The 21,447-nt window shown below is 50.2% G+C and overlaps 1 protein-coding gene across 2 annotated transcripts in view; it reads right to left on the bottom strand.

Annotated features, from left to right (window-relative positions):
- The window catches only part of sev (receptor protein-tyrosine kinase sevenless), a 139,719-nt gene extending 118,536 nt beyond the window's left edge, over nt 1-21,183 (bottom strand). For both annotated transcript variants that reach the window (XM_089571910.1, XM_089571911.1), the window contains exon 1: nt 20,855-21,183. In XM_089571910.1, coding sequence (XP_089428036.1) covers nt 20,855-21,040 — 186 coding nt within the window. In that variant the 5' untranslated portion in view covers nt 21,041-21,183. The remainder of the gene's footprint in view (nt 1-20,854) is intronic.
- Between the last annotated feature and the right edge of the window lie 264 nt (nt 21,184-21,447).

Below are 21,447 nucleotides of genomic sequence, written 5' to 3'. Positions count from 1 at the left end.
CTGCCGTTCCACCACCACGGAGGGGGACGCGACACCGTGAAAGCACCGCGAAGCCTTCCAGGAGGGGCGGCTCAGCGGCAGGCGGCGGCGGCGTAACGGCTGGAAAGTCATTACAGCCTAGGAACGGTCCCGGGACGCTTAGACGCGCTCCAGGGAGCACACGCCGTAGCAAGTTCGTCGCGTCGCCGCTACGCCCGGCAGGTGGACACGGCTCCGGATAAGACGCAGGGGGAAAGAGGAGGAGGAGGAAACGGAGGCAGCAGCCGCCGTGTTCTCAACGTATTTATGCGCCGCCGTTGCGCGGATACGTAACGAAGTTTCTCGCGCGCCGGCCGGGATTGAGCACTGGTGTACGTGAGCGTAGTACGTGGTGTGTGCGTGTCCGAAGCGCTTGGATGAGTTTCTGTCTCAGCCGTGTGACGCACGGGAAGGCGGCGTGAGAACAAACACCGAATGCACACGGCGCGTTGCGAATCTTTGCACGTGGTGGAGAGTGCTCGCTGATGTGGAAGAAGATCGGAGATGAGGGCTAGATGAGGAGAAGTGGAATGTAAGCCTGAAGACATCATCATCATCATCAGAAGAGGAATGCTGTAGCGTTAGTGTTTCCGACAGCTATTTCAAGGCTTCAGTGGATACCGCGTATCTAAAGGCAGGTGTGAATCCAAAGAAAGCTACTAAAGCCTGAGCGGCGAATCTAGTCAAGGTATAGGGACGCAGCCCTAGAAGCCCCAGCTTTAGTTCTGTGGAAAAGCAGTAGCATTGCTTGTTCTTGGAACTTGGAAGTTCGTGCGGAACTTCTAATTTCGTTTCGTACTTTCAAAGTCATTTCTTCCGAAGTCCCCATGACTTTAGTGACGTGCGGCGCCGATAAAAGCACCTCATTGTTGAGAGCAGTCCTCTTCGTCTGATCCTGTCGTTCACGTACAGTGTCTAAGAATGTCTCATTTGTCACGGTACACGGGTGCTGCTCAAAATCAACCTTCGCTCCCTCTTTGTACGCCCTCCAGCTTCAGCCATCATTAGAAGCTGAAATCCAAATCTCAGTGCAGGCGTGTCAACATGAATCATTCTTTCTATTTTAGTCTCTCTTTCGTTTGCTAATTTTAGGTACCAACTGCCGTGAGGCTCGGCTCAATGAATTCCTCGTAATTTGCAAGAATCACTCGCCCCTGTTCAACGAATCATCATCACCAGCATTCCACGCATCCCTCCAAGCCTTCGGAGAATGTCGCTTTAACGCAGCTTACGTTCCTCCGGCGTCCGTGTATGGAAACACACGTCATCGAGTACTCATCTTTCATAACAGTGTCTCATCGCCGACAGACGAGCGCATACGGCACGCATTCACTCTCGGGCTTTAACACTTGTATTATAGCCGCCAGCGCTGCGGCGTGATGAGCTAGTACCGGGAACTCCGCGAGTCGCAACCAGAGCCTTCTTTATTAATTTTTGCGCAACCAGACACCGAGTGTCTCTCCGCAGAGGACCACAAACACACGTCTGCGACTTGACGTCTGCGGCGAAAGCCCTCTTGAGATAAGGACTTCAGGACTGAGCTCTTGCACTGCAAACGAGTCTAGCTAGCAGGATTCGAAGGAAGCGCTCGCTGGACCCTGACTGCGGGAACAGGCCCCGCGAACAAACCGAAGCGATGGAGCCGCTTGATTCGCCCGCTAGATGGCGGGCTACAGAGCGCGCGCGCGCGCGCGAACGGCTCGGATAATGCGCAGCCTTGTGTGGCGCCAGACCCGGGCGCCGCTCCTGGGAGAACACTGAAGTATCAAGTTTCTTGCAAGGCAAGAGGAGAGAGAGAGAGAGGGGGGGGGGGGGGGGGGGTCGTTGTTGCCTCATCTAGGCACCTAATTAGGAACAGCGACCTCTTGGAGGCCGCTGACATCCTCGGCAGCGTTGCATTCGCTGGACGTGAGGTGGGAAAAGAAAGTTCTTTCCGAGTAGAGGTCCTGGGTTCAAAAAGAAGAAAATAGCTGAGAGTAGCGCGAAGCGATAATTGCTGGAAACGCGGAAGCTGAGTGTTCAGGGACTCTCCCAGCGCTTTGCTGAGACGTAGAAGGCTGAGCGGTTTTTCCGTCTAAGTTCAGTGTACATGTACTCGCAGGGCATCGCGGTAGATCTTGCGCGCTCTGTCTCGGCCGATGAGAAGACCAAAGCAAGGAGTGTCCATATGAAGAAGCTGCACTGAAAACTGGCAGAGATGACAGGGAAAACGCTTACGAAAGGAAACATGGGAACTTTTTTTTTTTTTTTAACGCCATCCCAGTGTAGCGAAACGTGCTTCAGTGCCGGGACGAGAGCTCCTCCGCATCGAAGAAGGGGACCAGCAGGCGTCGATAAGATGCATTGATCAACTTGATTTATTAAAGGTAGTTGCGAATCACTGATTAAACTTGGAAACTGCGGCAAAAATATAACAGGTCACATAGTAAAACAGTCAGTCATACCCCTGGGCGCGCAGCATCTTTGGAGCGGAGGTCCCAAGCAACAGCCGAGAGGCAGCTGTTCCTCTCTCGAGTCCCCTTGTTGTTGAGAAACCCGCTCTTAAATACACTTCACCAGCATTCTGGCGACCCTTTTCTCGACCAATCAAAAAAGCCGTTACCGGAGCCAACCAGAGGAGCTCCCGCAGCATTCTGAGGACCCTTTTTGGGACCAATTAGACCAATCAGGAAAGCCGTCACCGGAACCAGTCAGAACACATCCTTTCAAGGCATGCCAACAGCAAACTCACACACTTTCGGAGACTAAAATACACAAAAACACCCAGTGTGAGCCAGCTCGCAACCTTGTACGAGTAGGGACGGAACGCGCGCGCGTTTGTTTGTGTGTGTTGTGCGCAAACCGGGTGACGACGGACCTAACTGCCCAAACGCATACCGCGGAACGCGGGCCAGAGAGCCCCCCGCGGCAAGACCCGGCAAACGGCGCCAGAAAGCGGTCGGGAATCCACAGCAAAACACCGACTCTGTAACCTGATCCGACCGCGCCTAGCGAAAGGAAGTGGGGGACGCACGCGGGACCGCTCCACAGGGTCCACAGGGGAGCTGTGTCTTCCTCGCAACAAGAGGGCCGCAACTCTACGAAAACCGATGGCACCAAGAACGCACTCCTCTCGACGGCTCCCGGCTCCAGCAATTGGCGCGAAAAACTCGAAAACTCGCTATGCGACACCAGCGTTAATGTAGGACGGCAATCCTGTTAAGCACCCGTCTCCAGCCATTCAGACGGCTCGAATGCTTTGTGCTCGAGGTTGACACTTTTCGCGTTATGCCATGGTGCGACGACTGAAATGGCATGAATGTAAGCCACGCGAGAAAGAAGCCATTTATTGAGAAAACGTTCACATCACTGGAATTCAGAGAGATTCCACGGCTCCGACGGTCTTTAAATCTGTATCCATCCTCGACATCAATGGCGCGAAGTCTGGATGGAGCAAATGGACACTGACCGTGTTTACATGAATGCGACCACTGACGCATCGCATCGCATCAACTTCCAAGCGCATCACATTCATGTAAGCGGTGATAATCCTTAAGGAAAGCCCGTCGCATCATTGCGCTAGACGGGGGTTGATCGAGAAAAGCAAGTCGACTTCCGCGCTGAATGAAGACTGGTTTGGAGGTGCCTCTGTTTGGCTATAAAATATCCTCTACCTGTGGTGGGTATACAATATCCACTCAGCCGGATAACAAAGCAGTCTGCGCTCAAGTTGGGGGCGAGGTGTCATCGTCCCTCTAAACTTGATGCGATACATGTAAACAGAAGCGTATCGGCTCCGCGAGATACGCTATAGGAAGCGCGATGCGCTACTGTCGCATTCATGTAAAGACGGCTACTGCTTGTCCACAGAGGCACAGTGCAAGACGCCACAGGCGCAATGCATAACCACAGATGCTCACTCCTCAGTGGACATGGCCCTGATGTCTGAGGTACATCAGAACAACATTCGATGAGACAGCAAGATAAGGCGGGAGATTCTAGTGACGTTATGATAAGATGAACCTGTTTGTACAGAAGATACCGTTACCACAGCTATCACATGGCCACCAGCGCTGAAAACACCGATCTGTAGATGTGGGGAAAAAAAAGGTGGCAAAGCATTACAAGCTATCCGAAAGCCATATTCCACTTTCTTTTCGACAGTTGTAGACAAAGGGATTGAATTTTGCAAAGCACTTTGGTGAGAAAATGTACTTGAACTGTACGTGTAGCCGGAGCAGTGGGAAGCAAGGCTCAAGGAACGGCAAAAGTTCTTCGACCTGACCTTACGAGGGCAGCACCCGCACGAAAACACAACAAACATTTCATCAGGAAAGGCGGCTCGTGTTGTGAACGCCAGTGCGAGGTTGCCGCGTTCGTTGCCTTGAAAAAGGCCCATGACCCCGTCCACAGCGCCGGGTTAATTGATGAAGCCCACTAATCAGCGGCGCGCGCCTCCGTAATGGTCCGGGCCCAGTCTCAGTCCTCGGCTCCGATTAGCTCCAAAGCAGCACCAGGCAAAGCTCCAGCAGTCGCCTGAACCGCTAGCAACAGCTTCGCACTCACTGAAAAGACGCGCTTAAATTGAAGCTCGCTTCTTTTTGTTTTGTTTTTTTTTTGCGTAGGAAAACGAACCACTGGTACCTTTTTACCACGGCTGCACACGGATGGGCTATTTCTTGCCCCCGCAACTTTCGGTTCGAGAAATGGGTCAACACCCACTGCTGCGCGATCGTGTTGCAGAGAGTGCTGTTCGAATGCGGTTGTCACTGCAGCAGCCACAAATAGCACATAGCCACTCTGGAAAGCACTCGACGTCGTTCCACTTTCTTTTTTTTATCTTCTTCGGCGTTGCGTAGCACGCGTATCTCACACACACACACACCGAGGGAGAAGAACAGCAGCTGAGAGCCCGCGTGCATAATGCCGACGCCGACGCAAGAAGGAAAATGACAGTCCTTACAAGGTCAAGTGCACGCTTCTTAACGTTCCCCCCCACTGCGCACTCGCTCACGACTTTCACGGGGAGCGGATTGAATGCGCGTTCGAAGCGGCAGCCAATGACACCCTGGACCACCGGCGGCCAACCTTGAACAAGTAGCTCACGAAGCGGGGTTAGCGAGTATGCATGCATGCATGCACCGTATACGTCGACGACCGGCTGGCTGGGAAACTGAGGCATGCTGTGTATAGTGCCTAAACCGCAACACAGAAAGGGAACGCACGCGCTTTGAGCTGATTCCTGACTGCCTTCTAAAAACAAAGAAAGAAAGAACAAAGCGAAACAAACGTTGCCACCGAAACGCGGCACGAATTCGCTGCGGCTTTGCAAAACACAGCTCGAACCTCACGCGCGCGCTCAAGGGGATGGACTTTTGTCCCAGTAAAGCGCGCCCAGCGTATGAGACGACGTAGCAGAGAGCAGGGAAAACGCAAGGGGGGAGTAGGGTCACGTGAGGGTAACGAAGAAGAAAAGAAAGAGTGGAAAACAGACTACTTGAACGGCAGACGTCAAAATATGAGGAACCGACTTTAGAAAAGATTGGTTTGGAAACACCAGCCACGGGACTGGACACTCGTTCCAGCCTCGCTTTAAAAAGGCTGGGCCCCCGTCTTCTTGCCTTCTCTAAACTTCTCTCTCCCTCTCTTTCACTCGGTGGGTTACGGGTAAGTGTGCCACGTCCATTAGTCGCGTGACGGGCGCTTTCTTTAAATTCATTCCAGCGCTCGTTCATTGCGCACAAAAGGCAGAAGGCAATTCGCTTTCAAAAAAGAGACGGGGGGGCGGGGTCGCTTTTGTGGCCACGCGAAGAGCAAAGCGCGTGGCCTCGCAGCCACTTTTCCTTTCCACGGACGTTGTCCCCCACTTAGGGGGACCGTATACGCGTCTGCGCTTGCACTCGCAGCTGAGGCATTCGGGAACGGCATTGTTTGGGCGCCATCTTTGAAAAGCGCGGGGGGGGGGGGGGGGGGGGGCTGTATGGTAGTAGGGTGCCATTTGAATCCGTAGTTGGCAGTAACGACTACGCGAGCGACAGCAGCCCAAGGATGACAAGTTCTAAAGAGGCACGGCGCACGCTTGTCCACATATAGTAGTGGCACGCTCTTAGAACACCGAGGATGCGCTGTCCGAGGTGAACAGGTGTCATTGTGGGTGTTAGACTCGAGAGAGGAACGCGTAGATTGATAAGCACGTGAATCTCGGCAGAGTGCACGCCGCTCGTGGCCTGTTGCGAAGCCAGGAAGTGTTCTGGTTGCAACGACAAGCGATTGCGGAAGACAGCCTGGCTTCGGGCGTGCGAGGCCTGCTTTTGACATGCATGCCTTCGCCATTTTTTTTTTTTTTCGGTGGAGGAGGGGGAGGTTATTCGTGCGACAAACTGTGCTCTTTAGGCCGCCGCAGCGCCTAATGCACGAACCTGAGCCCCGTTGTTACAATTAGACGACAAAATCAGATTTCACACGATCGAACGCAATCTGCTTTGATAGACTATAGATGCCTCCAACCGAAATAATCAACGCCACCACAGCTGCTCAAAGTCGTTCATTCATTCATTTGGTGGCTCAGTGGTTACGGTGCTCGGCTGCTGACCCTAAAGACGCAATTCGACCCCGGCCGCGGCGGTCGAATTTCGATGGAGGCGAAATTCTAGAGGCCCGTGTTTTGTGCGATGTCAGTGCACGTTAAAGAACCGCAGGTGGTCGAAATTTCCGGAGCCCTTGACTACGGCGTCCATCATAGCCTGACTCGCTTTGGGACGTTAAACAGCACAAACCATTCATTCATTCATTCATTCATTCATTCATTCATTCATTCATTCATTCATTCATTCATTCATTCATTCATTCATTCATTCATTCATTCATTCATTTCTCCTCGCTTATCGCTTCTTTCGTTTTCATTTTTTCCTTCATCTTGAAGGAACGCCGTACCGTGCACTGGACTCGGTGCAGATGAATGCCTCCCTGTTCCAGGTAGGCGCCTACCAGTGTTTGAAACCGCGGCGCCAACCTCGAGGCTGTAGAGAGATGAATTGACGCAGCGGCCCCTTACCGTTACTATAAACAGCACGGAGCGATGTCCACAGATCCCCATCCCCTTTTCCTCGACCAACTCGACCGGAAAAACTGGGAAGACCGCCGGCTCGACTGACTGACCCGAGGCGCTGGCCCGCCGAGGTGCCAAAGGCAACAAGCAAATCCCAGCCCCGAGCTCTCTGCACCCCGGTTCCCTCGCGCTGACCGGCCGACGGGTCGAGCGGAGCGCCACGCGTTTTCAGAGCAAACATCACGCTGAGCGCGACACGACGGTACATATAGACGCACGCGCCGTTCGGAATGCCGCTACCGGCCACGCCAAATAGGTGCGGCGACGTGTGGCGACAAACAGCCAGAGCAAATAGGAAAGGAAGAGGGTTTTCCTTCTTTTAGTCTATATTTGTGTTGCCCCAGCCATAACATACATAGGTTACGCCACGACAGTCGTGTAAGTGCGTTCCGTACGCGAGTGTTGATCTCCATTTCCCTCCTTCTTCATCTCTCTCTGTATACAAACACCAGGAGCTGCAGACGACTTCGGTAAAACAGTGCAGCATGTACAGTCTTTGTCAAAAGTAACCAGGCTGCATGGTTTGCTTCTCATTCGTATAACAGAGCCCTTACGGCTTCCCTAAAGATCAAAAAGTTATTTGAAGGTGAGAACAGGGGTTCTTCTTACCATTCTGAGATTTCGAGCTTGAGGGCTGTCATAATAGCTCTAATATACGACTGAGAAGAAAAACGTGCAGCCTGGTTACTTTTGACAAAGGCTGTACAATCCGCGCAGTTTATGCCGGGTAAACACAGTCCCTACTGTCACAGAACCGGTTGGTTCATGCTCTCGAGTGATTCGTGATTGGTGCGCACGTTGGCCAATATACCACACTGGTTTTCCATCACTGGCCAGAGAACGAGAGCCGACCAATTAATATACGTTTTTTAAAGGAGAGGAACACGTGCAGAAAGCCCTGTGCATTCATCTCCATGCATGTTTTGTCCACTCTGTAGCTCTGACAACGCTGCACGCATTTAATGACGCCCAGTACATAGGTTTAAGTACGTGTGTGTAGTGGACACAGGCTGTGTTCCACGCGGTTGGTCGCGCCACCTTGCGTGTTTGTTTTGACCGGAATGCGGTCCGTGGGGGAAGGGCGAGAGGGAAAGGAATTTGGGTCGGTGATTCGGACTGCGGTCCAATTAGAGGCGTGGCTGCGAGACAACGGCGGGCTCTTTTTTAGACTCGAGCAGCGCCTTTGTTCTTTCTTCGCAATGCGGCGTGGAATTTGTGCGAACGAGGCAAGAGGGACTCCAATCGCGTGCCTACATTTGTCTTCGTCGAAAGCGCCAGCGTGATGTGTCTCTGCTCGCTGATGTAGATCACGAGTAAAAGAATAAAAAAAAAAATGGCCGGTGATTCTCATCATATTTGGAGCACCTTAATTTAAAGACGTTATTAAAGTTGGATATTCTTGCAAAGAAAGGCTTCATATTTGTCCTGGCCCACGGCTGCCCATTCTTGTTTTAACATACGCCTGTGCCATCCGTCCTGCGAATATCCCTTTTATTTTATTTTCTTTTTTGTGCATGCCTGCAATATGCGCATTCTGCATGTCCACAACAGCTTGACCGTTAACGAGTTCCTGTAAAATAGAAATCTTCTATGAGATATGCGTGCAATAAAAAAATATGAACGCATTACTTTAGTGCGCAATAACTACATGTTTAAAACACAGAAAACGTCATGTTCTGCCCGATAATCACTCCCACGCATAGAAAGAAACTTATACAACTCAAAACTTATGTTGCAAACAAGCTAAATGAGCAGCCCACCATTGAAAGCATTAAAAAAATGAAACTGGAAGACTTACCTAGCCCGCAATACGCGGACTTGCTATAACGGTCATCGGAATATATCTGAGTATTTGTTGAGGTGAAAATAATCCATCTTATCAACCTTAAGACGGAAAAGTGGGTTAGTGATGGCGAGGTACTGGAGGGCTTTAAAAAGCTCGGCGAAAGTCGGAACAACGGCTTTATCTAAGATGGCCGAGTACGTCGCTGATAGCGACCTCGCTACACAAAAAACTGCGCCGCAAAGATGAGCTCTGAGCACAATAGAGCCAGGAAGCAGTCTGTGCAGATATAGCCAACAAGACAGAAAAAAAAAGTACCCCTTGCAGGCCTTCCAAACGCCGGTACCACATTCCCAAGAGTTAAGAGACGCCGAGTCTAAATGGCACGCTTGTTACTTGATTTGTGCTTGAAAAGGCGCTGTCCAAGGACACGACGACACGGCTAGCCTTCTGCGCAGCCTGTATACACCAATACACAACAGCGATAAATTCCGCCGACTTGGCATTTACTGCCCGCGTCACGCTCTCCACCAAAAATAACGTGCTTCCCTTTCCCTCGGCAAATCGAGTAACGGCATCACTGTTGCCGTTCGTAAAAGCGGCTGGGATGTCTTCAGGGATAGCGCATACGCTTTCTTCTGCGAACAGAGGTCACAGTGTGTCTGCATTGAAGCTTTCTCTCACCTTTCTTGTCTCTATCTCTCTCACTATTATTATTATTTTTAATTCACGAAGAACGTAGATCCGATTTAGACCATGCTTGCGGGCGGACAATGGATGACGCGATAAAAGCTACAGCCAGAAGAATGGAGCTCACGTGTTGATTCCCTACGTTTTTATCCCGGCATGCATCTCGTTTTGTTTGGGTCGCACGAGCTCCTCCTAGCTGCAGTGAATGTGGTGCCGAATGCGGTGTCTAAAACTAGACTCCGCCATAGAGTGACCACGTATACACTGCGTGGCGCTAGGGTCGCTTTCCTCTGATCTTCACCCTCACATCCGCATCGCATCGTGAGACGAGTTCACCCGTTTAGTTAATGGGTTCTCCCGCTCCGGAGATAGCCGGCAGCGACCTCTCGGGGCCTACCGGTAAATTACCGATGGGATCAGGTGCAAAACCGGGTAAGCTTGGTGCGACTTGAGCGTGGACGGTTTGAGGGCGACCCGTTAATCGCATCGTCTCCATGCACGGCCATTCTCGAGGATATACAAAAGAACGGCCTCGCCCCATAGGCTAAAGCTGGAAACACTGAGCACGTGCGGGATAACAATGGAAGTTACGCGGTCCTCGAGATTACCTCATATCGTCAAGACAACGCTGGGACGGAGTCGGGGCAGAGGCCTGGAGGGACAGACGTGCTGCGGTGTGAATTTCTCTTGCGCAGAACGCCGTATTCGAAACAGCCCCGTGACAAGAAGCCGTATGCTTCATTACGCTCAGCGATAAGAGGAGAAGCAACGGACGATGTTCATGTTAGAGTATACGGAGCCGAGGAAATGAGCTTCACAGACAGAGTTCCCAGAGGAGAACAATAAGAGAGGCAGGATTGAGCGGCGTTGATACTTATCATAATTTTTATAATTTGCTTTAGTATTTCTGTCAGCTAGCGCTTAAAGAAACATATGAAGCAAGTAACGAGAAAATAAACAGAAGTTGGCAAAGGCCAGCATGAACTTCCATGAAGCAGGATTTTGGCTAAACGTGCACTGCCTCGCTTAGTAATGCGCCTGAGATTTCCCAAAACTCAGCTGGACAAGTCAAATGTTTAGCTTGCGTTTAACCTCTATCCGGTTATAAATGTGGCTTTAAGGCAGTTATAACAGTTTATATGAAGCAATAATAGCTATTTTCAAAGGAACAAACTGGAATTTCTTGAAAAGAACGTCAGATTGGGCGAGTTGGTAACAATTCATGATAGTTCAACAGCGCAAACGAACAAAATGGAGTAGGAGGAAAGACAACAGAACAACAGCCCAGTGGGCACAGAAACTCCCGTCGATGTCCCATGCAAGTCCTGGACGTCCACAGGACGTCGAAGGGAGTTACAGTGCCCATTGGCCGAATGATCTTTTCGTCTGTAATGGTTGCCCATATTCATGTGCAGGCACTGCCCATAACTATCTTAATCTATTTTTGCAGACAAGGGAAGGGAAAAGAGGCGCTCGTTATGACATAGATGACGGAAGCCAACAGTCACCGAAGCCAAGGAGCATAGGAAATTTTTTTTTCAATTTGTGGTGTTGATAATTGGAAATTAACCGTGTAATTATTTTATATCATAAAGATAATTGATAATAAAGAAGGAAATACCACATGCCACCGGTGGTATCCGAACCCACGACCACCACGATATCTGAAGGTCGCGGAGGCGGTCCTTTAGGTACAAGAACACGCGGCCATTATGCGCTGCGTTGAGATGCCTGCCTTTCAGGCAGAGAGAAAAGCAAAAGAAGAAAAGAATATAAAGAAAGAAAGAAGAAAGAAATGGCGGAAAAGAGATGTACACAGGCGGCACCCCAGACTACGTGTATGCGGAGAGCCAGTTCACAGCTCAGAGCGCTACCCAAATGAGTACGTGACCCCAAGACAAAGTCTGGCGCCTTTGAAAAAGTCGCCTTGTCTAGTCGGTGCACTCAAAGGGGACGTCGCTTGCACTGGAGATAGCAATTAGCGGTCGCTTCTGCTCCTATCGGCGAACTTTCCCGCGCCATAGGAGGCGGCAATATATATATATATATAAAAAAGAGAGTGTTTGCAGCTGGGCACTTTGAGCGCCTCGCCGATCCTCCGTCGAACTTTTACCCATCCTCGTTTAGGCACGTTTCTTTAAAATCTATTCTCGCATACCCTGCCCAGAGTCTCCCGAGAGAAAGAAAGAAAGAAAGAAAGAAAGAAAGAAAGAAAGAAAGAAAGAAAGAAAGAAAGAAAGAAAGAAAGAAAGAAAGAAAGAAAGAAAGAAAGAAAGAAAGAAAGAAAGAAAGAAAGAAAGAAAGAAAGAAAGAAAGAAAGGGAAAACCGAGAACTGCGTACAGCCCCCCTGTTCTCTACTTCTTTTTTTTTTCTTTTTGCATAAAGCTTTGTGACTAAATGGACCCTCCATACTGCTATCTCCCGCCGAGCACTTTGCTCCAGTACAACCCTCAATCACATCCGTGTACCAGTGTTCAAGGCGAATACCTACACTTCGAAAGCGCATTGTCTACACGTGCAACCACGATTGCACGAGTGCTGCCGATGTGTGACGAAATTCAGTGTGGCTCATATTATGTGTGAGATACACATGCCGGCAGTGAACCCGGAGTGACAAGACGTCGTCACGACATGCCAAACCAGGCCAACTAACATGCACCATGCTTCAGCACGATAATGTCGCGAACATGTCAAACCTTGTACGTCGCCCAGTATCCATTGTACTAGAAGAAAGTGGCTCATAATGTCACATTCCATATTCCGACGCTGCGTGAATCGCGCAGCGAAGAAATTAAACAACAAAAAAGTGGGTGCAAGAATGTCACAGACAAGTTAGACTTGTTCTGGCAGGCAGTCAGTACGTGCCTGCTCTTCCCAGACAACCCCAAAGTCCTACAATGCCAAACAGCCCTTTCTCGACGACTGGTGCGATATAATCTGCAAAGAGAAAACACTGTGTATCTGCAGTACTGCAAACTATATATCAGCCACGCCGACAGTCTATCTTGTGTTGTTCTGTTCGGCACTGTAAAACGCACAAATAACAGTTATATGGCCAGTTAAAACCGTTTGTACGTCGGTCTGTCATTGTCTTTCTCTTTATGCTATCAAGTTTTATCAAACAGGCTTAAAGCTGAGCAATGGATTCCCTTCGTGGTGGCTGGAAAGAAGAGGGATAGTCTGTGCATGAATACTTTGCATCATGCTTGTGTTCAGAGACTCACGTCCCGAGATTGCAAGTTAGAAGCAAAAACATAACTTGAGACGTGGCTGGGGTTGTCCCAGCAGCAGTATCCAGCACTGCCGCTTCTCTTGGCAGGGTTCGAAGTAGGCCACAGACGGCAAAATATGGATAGGATTAAATAATGGCGTACAGTGTAAACATATGAGCGTTAAAACTAAATTGTTGCTGAATGAAATCATTACTAATAACCGCGCAACTCGTCAGCGCAGTGTGAAGGCTAAACATTATTAACGATGCATTAATCATAGTATTTATGGTGCGAGTAAGCGCAGGCACCTGTTGATTACTCAAGCTGGCACACTGCACTCTCGAACAAAGCTTCTGCACCCAGTGCAGTCAGTGCAATCAACGTATAGGTACAGCCTTTGCTAAAAGTAACCAGGCTGCATGGTTTGCTTCTCGTTCGAATAACAGAGTCCTCACGGCTTCCCTAAAGATCAAAAAGTTCTTGGTAGGCGAGGACGAGAGTTCTCCTTACCCCACAGAGATTTAGAGCTTGTAATAAGGGAGTAATTACTCCCTTATTACAAATCTACTCCACCTTGGGGGATTCCCCTAAAACACTTGACATACACCGATTTAGAGCTTGAGGGCTGGCAGAATAGCTTCAATGTACGACTGAGAAGCAAACCACGCAGCCTGGTTACTTTTGGCAAAGACTGTACGTCGGTCTCGTTGCTGTGCTGACTGCGGCTCCAAATGTCTATACACGGCTCAAAAAAGGCAAGCGATTGCTGGCTTCAGTAAACGCCCGTGAGATCAGCGCTGTTCGATGAGCCAAATCGCTTGGCAATAGCTGATCGATTGCTGGCCCATTTCCGACTGGCAGCGGCTCTTAGGAGTGTCCCTGCTTTGACAGGTCGAGTCTATGGCGAGATCATTTTCGTCCAGTAACGACACAAGATGTCCTGCGTCGTCCTTGCACTGACGCTTGTTGCCGGAATGAATAACAGGCCGCATTGAAAACTTGCATTCTATCCTGCACTGGCTGGTCTCCTTGGCAGCTTACAAGCGACAATACTTCGATGTCTCTTTAAGCTACCTTAAGAAGTGTTAAGCATGAAAACCAATGTGTATGTGCACTGTGCGTAAAGAAGTGGACGTGAACAGGACATTTCAATGCAAAAAAAGTAATAAATATAGCGATGCGAAATGAGAAAACAGATCGGCATCACTTCGGAACATTGGTAATCGCAATAGAGCTGATTCTTAGTCAGAGAAATATCCACTCTCCTTCAGATAGGCTTGTCATACTGCTCTCCGTGTTTCAAAATCTTCGTCTGCACTTCATTCCACTGAGATAGTGTCCATCTAAGAACAGCATAAAAGGGCTCAGAGTTGTTGAGTTAGGCCTCAAGGACCAAATTTATAGTTTATTCCTACGGCGAACTTAGGAGGCAATAAACGTGCATAAGGAAACCAAAAATACATCCGTCATTGACACCCAGAAAGTAATTGCTGACTGCCTAACAATAAAACGCCTCCTTTTAAAACACTGCGCGGACCTGTACATGCTACTACGTATTCCAGCACTCCGCAGAAGCAGTATTGCAGCAGTGGTCCTAATCGTGTCAGATAATGTGCAGCCGCTCATATACAGCCATGACTGGCAAGGAAGCACAAGATACCGTTGCTACACAGCATGCAATGTTGCCAGCGAGGACGACTCTCTGACGGGCTCATCGCGTCGGTCGTTTCTCCTCCGACGGGGCTAACAGCCTGACTTTGCTGCTGCCTCTGGAACCGCGGAAGAAGACTACGATGGAGAGGACACGCAGACACGGGGCGACGCTGCTGCTTCCTCGCATGCATGGCGGCCGGTCTGGCCCTCGGTTCCCGCAGTGGCGTCTGCTTTGTGTCTGCGGCCTGCCAGAGGGGCCGACGACACTCGTCGCCACGCGGCCACAGCACAGCCACCCATTTGTACACGCCGAGCGGCCATCTATATGCGCCCTATCAGGCGCATAGATACGAGGGAGAACCAGAGCGCCGTTTCTTCCTTGCTGTGCGCATGCACGCACGCATACGCGTTTGGAAAAGGGCTTGCACGATTGCTTGAAACTATTGTTTTCTTTTTAACCAAATGCTCGCTTACGAGCTTGGGCGTCTGTTCCCGACAGCAGCGCGGAATTCCGTGGTTCACTGACCCGCCTCTGCGCGCTTGTCGTCTTCGGTATTTAAATTGCATACTCGTGCAAGGATACGTTGACAGCGGCACTTTCTTTAGTGCAAATTATTTCGCGGAAGTTGATAACGCATCCTGTGTTCAGGAAACAATGCATTCTTGCACTACAATTCATGTAGGTCTTCCTAAAGAAGCCTGAAATGGACGCATTGCTTCGGTTGTTTTGTTGTAGAGCTGTGGTTTTCGTTATAACCCTGGTAAATCTATAGCTATAGGCAGCTCTAAAAGATGTTGTTAAGATTCTCTTATTACATTAGCAAAACTTTATATTCATATATGCACAGATTCAAGAAAAAAACGATAAAAAATGTAAATTATGCAACTTGAGCTTGGATATTCAGGAATTTATACAGCTGTTAGTTCATGCGGATGTGGCGAAATGTTGGCTCCAATGGGAAACCGTTTTTTAGCGGTTGATTGGGAGTTTCACTAAGCGTCCTGTTTAATTATAACGAGGACCGTCTGCTGCATAGAATTCGTTGTGACGACGACAACACAAAACGCATCCGACGCTAAAAGTTCGTGCTGTCACGCCTATCGTTGTCACCCTCACTTTATAACGCGGAATTTGACCAGATTAAAATGCAAATAATTTTGCAAAAACATCGGAACGCACTCAACAGGAAGCGAAACTGCTGCCTTAAACGCTGAGAGCTCTAACAAAGCAGTCGCTGATGCGTTTTACTTTCCTTTTTTGGAATCTTCAATCGCTGCCTTTGTTAGATTTCTTGAAAGGTTTGTTGGCATTGAATCAAGCAGAGAGAAAAATCTAGAGGCGATCGGGTTGTCATGCGACCAATCTGCGTTAGCAGTACACCTTTAGCAGTACACCGCCTTCTCACTGCGGCTTTGAATTGTATTCCTCCGCCACTAGTTGGTGGATGAGTATGGAAGGTGGAAATTGGCGGATGCATGATGGGCATGGCCTTCTGAAGTGTGTACGTGGGTGCATGGTGCTGGGTGAAGCTGCTGTAGGGTGCATTTTTGGTGGTGTGTGCCAGCTTCTGGACGGTGAAAGTGGTGGGTGGATAACAGATGGAGGACTTCTCGAGGATGACAGCAGGTGATTGGTGGCCGGTGTAGTTTCCTTAGGTGTGAGGGTGGGCTGTCTGGTGGCGCGTGGAGGATTCTGGAGGGTGCAGAATGGTGGAGGGCAAACGTTGGTGGGTAGAGGCTGGAGGCCACCTGGAGTGTTGCTGTCGCATCACACAACAGTCGCACAGTTTTTGCGAAAAGAAAGTGAGGGTAGTAATTCTAACGCACATCATGCCACCTTCGTCAGTCAGTCCACATCTGCAGGCCACCGCCCTTATTGTTGTAGGCTCATCGGTTGCCGTAAAGAGTGCCGTATTCTGCGCTCGAGAAGAAAGAATTGACTCATGCACAAAGTGATTGACGAACATCCAACGCCGATCGCTGCCTTAACTCTTGATTTTCTTGTCCATGTTCGATGCTTAACACGTGCCTAGGTAATGCTACATAAACTGCCCAATAGCCCGTAATCTGCTTTTATTTTCTCCCATTTAAAAGGCCACCTGCTGCCTGAAGCTGGTGTTTCAGACGCCTCAAAACAGTTAGAGAGAAAGACAGAAGGAAGTTACGCATTCCAAGGCTCCCAAGCTTCCCTGCCGGCGGCTCTTTTCTCCAACCGGCTACCGCAAAACGCACGCGGCTCCTCGTCTATTAAACCAGACTCGAACGTCACGAACTGGAAACGCCGCGTGTTACACTCTAGTCATCACGGAGAACAAAAGGCTCAGTCACGAAGCACTTGGGACAGCGCGGTTACGACAGCACACGTCTTCACGGCGGTACGGTGCGGGGCAGGCGGTGGGAGCCGCGGAGTAGAATCGTCACACCACCGCCGCCGCAGAGCTAAGCGACTCCATGCACCCCAGCCGAGTCCCCAGCTCGGCGGCTCACGAACGAACGCGCGGCTTTTTCGGACACGCACGACTCACGCGTGTGTATGTGTGTGTGTAGATTGGTCGCGCGAGACCACCGGCTTCCGCTAGCGCAGGAAGTCGTCTACGGGAGGACGAGGGGGGAGGGGTCCCGACCGACCGCTGCAGGCGCTCACACTGGAGCGCATGCATGCAACGGACATAGACGGAGGGCGGCCGCAGTCGAGCCATCGGGCAACGATGTGTGTCGTCAGAAATGCCGCCGCCACAGAGACCGACAGCGCCGTAGTATAAATGCAGTGGTGGCGAAGAGGATGAGGGGAGGGGTTGGACGCCTGGCTGAAGCCCGCCCGCGCACAATGCTTGGCGGGCCGTTGCGAAGGAGCGCCGTAATAAACAGGTACCGCTTCCGGCGACAGAAAAAAGAAAAAGGAAGGGGAGAGTGAGGGATAGCAACCGAAACAAGCGATTCCAACGCCGGCCACAGCTATATGAACTGCAAGCGTTTTGACGCTGTGTGAGTGGACAGGCGAGCTTGTTTCCGATGAGCCTACGAAGAACGCAGGTTCCATTGGTTGTCTTGCAGTTTTCTGGTGTGTAATATTTACTCACGAATATCACCTTTAGGCTCAAACCGCTTCCGACCAAGGGCTGTGCCCTTTACGACACAGCCTTTACTGTGTTCTTGTCATGGAAGATAGCAAAGGCGAGATCCGCTGTGCCCTTTACGACACAGCCTTTACTGTGTTCTTGTCATGGAAGATAGCAAACGCGAGATCCGCTGTGCCCTTTGCGGCACAGCCTTTACTGTGTTCTTGTCATGGAAGATAGCAAAGGCGAGATCCGCTGTGCCCTTTGCGGCACAGCCTTTACTGTGTTCTTGTCATGGAAGATAGCAAAGGCGAGATCCGCTGTGCCCTTTGCGGCACAGCCTTTACTGTGGTCTTGTCATGGACGATAGCAAAGGCGAGATCCAGTGATCGTAGAGGCGTACGAAGCAAACAGACCTATGGAGCAGTGAAAGATGTTTAACGGACAGTGGACTTGGGCCTCCAGGGATAGGTTTACGTCCGGCAGAGACTCATAATGGGATCTGGTTCTCTTATAGTATTCGAGTGATGGACTTGTCAAAGGCGTTGAAAACAAAGGAATAATATATCTCACCTACTCAAAATAGAGCTTAGTTTTGGGCTGGTGATCGACCAGAGTGGAAAGAACAAGAACGGCGGGGATTTATCGTCACCTTAGATATCTCCGGCATCCTGAACCATTAAAGGCATCTTGAAGTCGACAGGAGTTAGAAATGAAATGCACGAATATGGTCTCGATTATACTTTACGATTATAAGCTTTGGTACGAATATTGAGCAAGGGGCAGTTTCTATTCATTCAAGGTCTATGTAGACCAAGGCTTTGGTTCAGTACGGGCCGCCTGTATGTTTTAGCCCATTATAAGGGGCTGTGCTATGAGTTGTAGGAGTTTGAGGTTCCAAGGTAGTGTTTAAAAAAAAAGTTGAAATTAACTTCTCTCCCTGACCTCTTTCATGAGCAGGCAGCACCTACGCGGCGGCGTTGGGAAGTGCTGTTTTCAGTTTGCAAACGCTTTCCATTCATTTCAACGTCAACAAACGGTCTCCAGGCAGGTACATGACGGATGGCTTGGCGACAGCCTAGTGTCCCCGACGCAGTTGTCTGTCGGAGGCCAGAAACCAGCGAGGCTCATTGTGTCTTTGCTCCGGGAGTCGGCAGGCATGATGCCCGAGGCGTCGGCAGGCAGTGACGTGCGTCACGTTCTCCGTCCTCATTTCGTGTTGCGCAAACGAGTCACCAAGGAAGGAAGGGAGGAAACTTACTTTCTAGCACCTGCACTCTCTGATCATGCGCGGACCGCGACTTTCCCTTATAGAAATGGTCTGTACACTTTCTTTAGACTGCTAACCGACCATTACTTTTCTACGCACATTTCCTCTTGTCTACCGAAAGTCTATAGACAGAAGTACTAAAAAGTGTATATCCACGGATCCATAAAAATTGCGTGTAACTTTTGTAAAATTTTTAGTATCTATAGAATAGTCTGTATAGTATTAACATAGAAAGGTATAGCCTTTATAGACAAATATCTATGCATAGTCTACCGACTGTCAGAAGAAATTTTTGTAAGGGTTGGAAAAGACAAAATCTTCATCTTCGATGAATCCATAGGGCGCAAGCAGCGACACATTTCCAAGTTCCGTGCCTTCGAAAACACAGTTACACACTCATTTGCTAAACTATAGGATTCATAATCACTGCAGAATTTCGCGCTTAGAGCAAGCCGGTTGAGCACGTGTACCCACGGAATTCCAGTAGTTTCGTCCTGGGGAAGTGCTTGTTCTTGTCATACGGGACATTCAAATTTGCCTCTGGGGCAACTTTGACAGTTTAGATTCGTGTATACATCATTCACAGGCTCGTGCATTTATCGAAAGTGTCGTTATACCAATCCGGAGAGAAGGAAGATGCTAGAGACATCGAGTTGGGGGTACAATGGCCGCAGTTATGCTGATAACTCTTAACTGTATGCGGAGTTTTCGCCGCTCCGGATGGCGAGGGACTTATTCGAGATACTAGTCAGGTCAGAATTCACGTTGCACACACTTCGGTTGTTGTCTCCTTGGCATAATATTCGCCTTTCCAACGTTTTCACTATCAACACGAAGACTGCGCGAACCTAACACCACCCCGTCTTTCACAAGAACGTTTACGGGTCGCCTACTGAATCGGCAGTGTGACCTACGCTCCCTGACTTGCGGGTCGGGGTGCAAACGGAGGAGGGACTTTCACGCTGAGGTCAGCGCCGACGAGGAAACCTCCGAGCTGCTTACTAGTGGGGCAGGAAGGCGTCTTCTCGCGAGGTCTCGTCGGAAAACATGGTATGTGATGTAACGCGACGAAACGTGTGAGGGATGAAGCCCCACCTTCAGTGCTGCCTTCAGGCTAGCCAGAAGGACGTGTGCGCACAGACACGGGCGTACGGACCCGAGCATAGCGACAACTAAACTGTCCTCAGACAAGGATAGTGCTGCAGCATGTGGGCGATTACTTTCGTGCAATCTGTCTTTCCTGCCCTTTCCCGCAGTGAAGTTAACTGTGTTTCAGTCCTCGTTAAGATAGTTATCGCTACTTAACGGTGCACTCGTTGGTTGCCCTTGTAGTGCACTAATATCGCGAGAGAAAACACGGTGCCCAACATGCAAAATAGCATTGTCTACGTATAAGTTTCGTGCTGAAATTCCCCACGCAGTTTATCGTGATGTGTAGTGTGGACACGGGTGATGTCCATGGGAATGTAACGGCCAGCTGCTCTTGGTCTTGCAGTGCGCGTAAACGAATTGCGGAGGATCGGGGCAATAGCTCAGGAACAAGTAGAAGGGTGCGCCTCTTAGTAAACACAATAGGTGCGAGTTTCACGCTGCAGAGCAAAAAAGAAAAAAAGAAAACAGAACATTTCAATTCATTAGAGCATGAAGAGCAACCCTTAAGTCTGGATAACAGACGCGTACTACTATGCTTGCTTTGCAAGAGCAGCCAATTAGGAGATTGATGAATATTGCAGATGACTCGTGAGGGGCGTTCAGATGTGACCGGTTAGCGACTGGAAATAGCGAGCCTCTTAAATATTGCATTTATTTATGTTTTCTTGCTTGTATGCCCAACGAGGTTTGATTATACCGGACACTTTCTATCTGTACTCCTCTTAGTGCTATATTAGGCAATGTCAACATCATTATTAGAAAAACAAAACGAAACTACATTCGATCGCTCGGGGCACTTCAATGGGCATGAGCGTTTGACAAGAATGCCATCAGGTGTTCGTGCCTTTTGTACAGAACAGAAGGTAGCATGCAATCGGATCAGCAGTTAACCACTAGTTCAGCTGACGGACCGGCATACGCGCACTCACCAGTCTCGAGCCGCAGTCGGCGTAACAAGTGGCCGCGACATCCACTTCGGTCGGCGCCGCCGAGGAGCAGGTCCCCGCGCACAGAATCCACCACACACACAAGCACCGCACCAGCAGCACCAGATGACGGGGAGCGCCACACGCCGGGCCGACGAGCCACTTATCCCGCCGCCGAGCGCGTGTCATCGTGGCGCATCTTTCGCTGACCGCGCCATACCCGTGTGTGCCGACGGCAGAAATTGCAATCAAAACGAGCGCTGCCGGCCGCCGCAGACGCCGCTGCGCCGCTCCGCACCGTCCTCTCCCATCGCGCTCCGCAGCCGCTCTTGGGTACCCCCTCCTCTCGCCACCATGCGGGTGCTCCCAGAGCGCGCGCGAGCGCACGCGGGGAGGTTGCGCTGACGTCACGAGAGCGTAGTTGCCCCCTCGCTCTTTGATTGGTAGAAAAAGGGCGCGCGGCTTGCGCTCCCCCGTGGGCAGGACGAGCAACGTCGAATCCTTGTTTTGCTGTACTTGTTGCGCGACCGTTGAATGAGGAGCGGGAAAATTGAAGAGCACGATGGCGCGGGGTTGCCGCTGCTGCGGTGCTGGCG

Source organism: Amblyomma mixtum, chromosome 2, assembly GCF_055824585.1.
Source record: "Amblyomma mixtum isolate Tamu chromosome 2, ASM5582458v1, whole genome shotgun sequence".
Taxonomy (NCBI): Eukaryota; Metazoa; Arthropoda; class Arachnida; order Ixodida; family Ixodidae; genus Amblyomma; species Amblyomma mixtum.
Note: the sequence above shows the minus strand (reverse complement) of the source record. Positions and strands in the feature narration are given on the sequence as shown.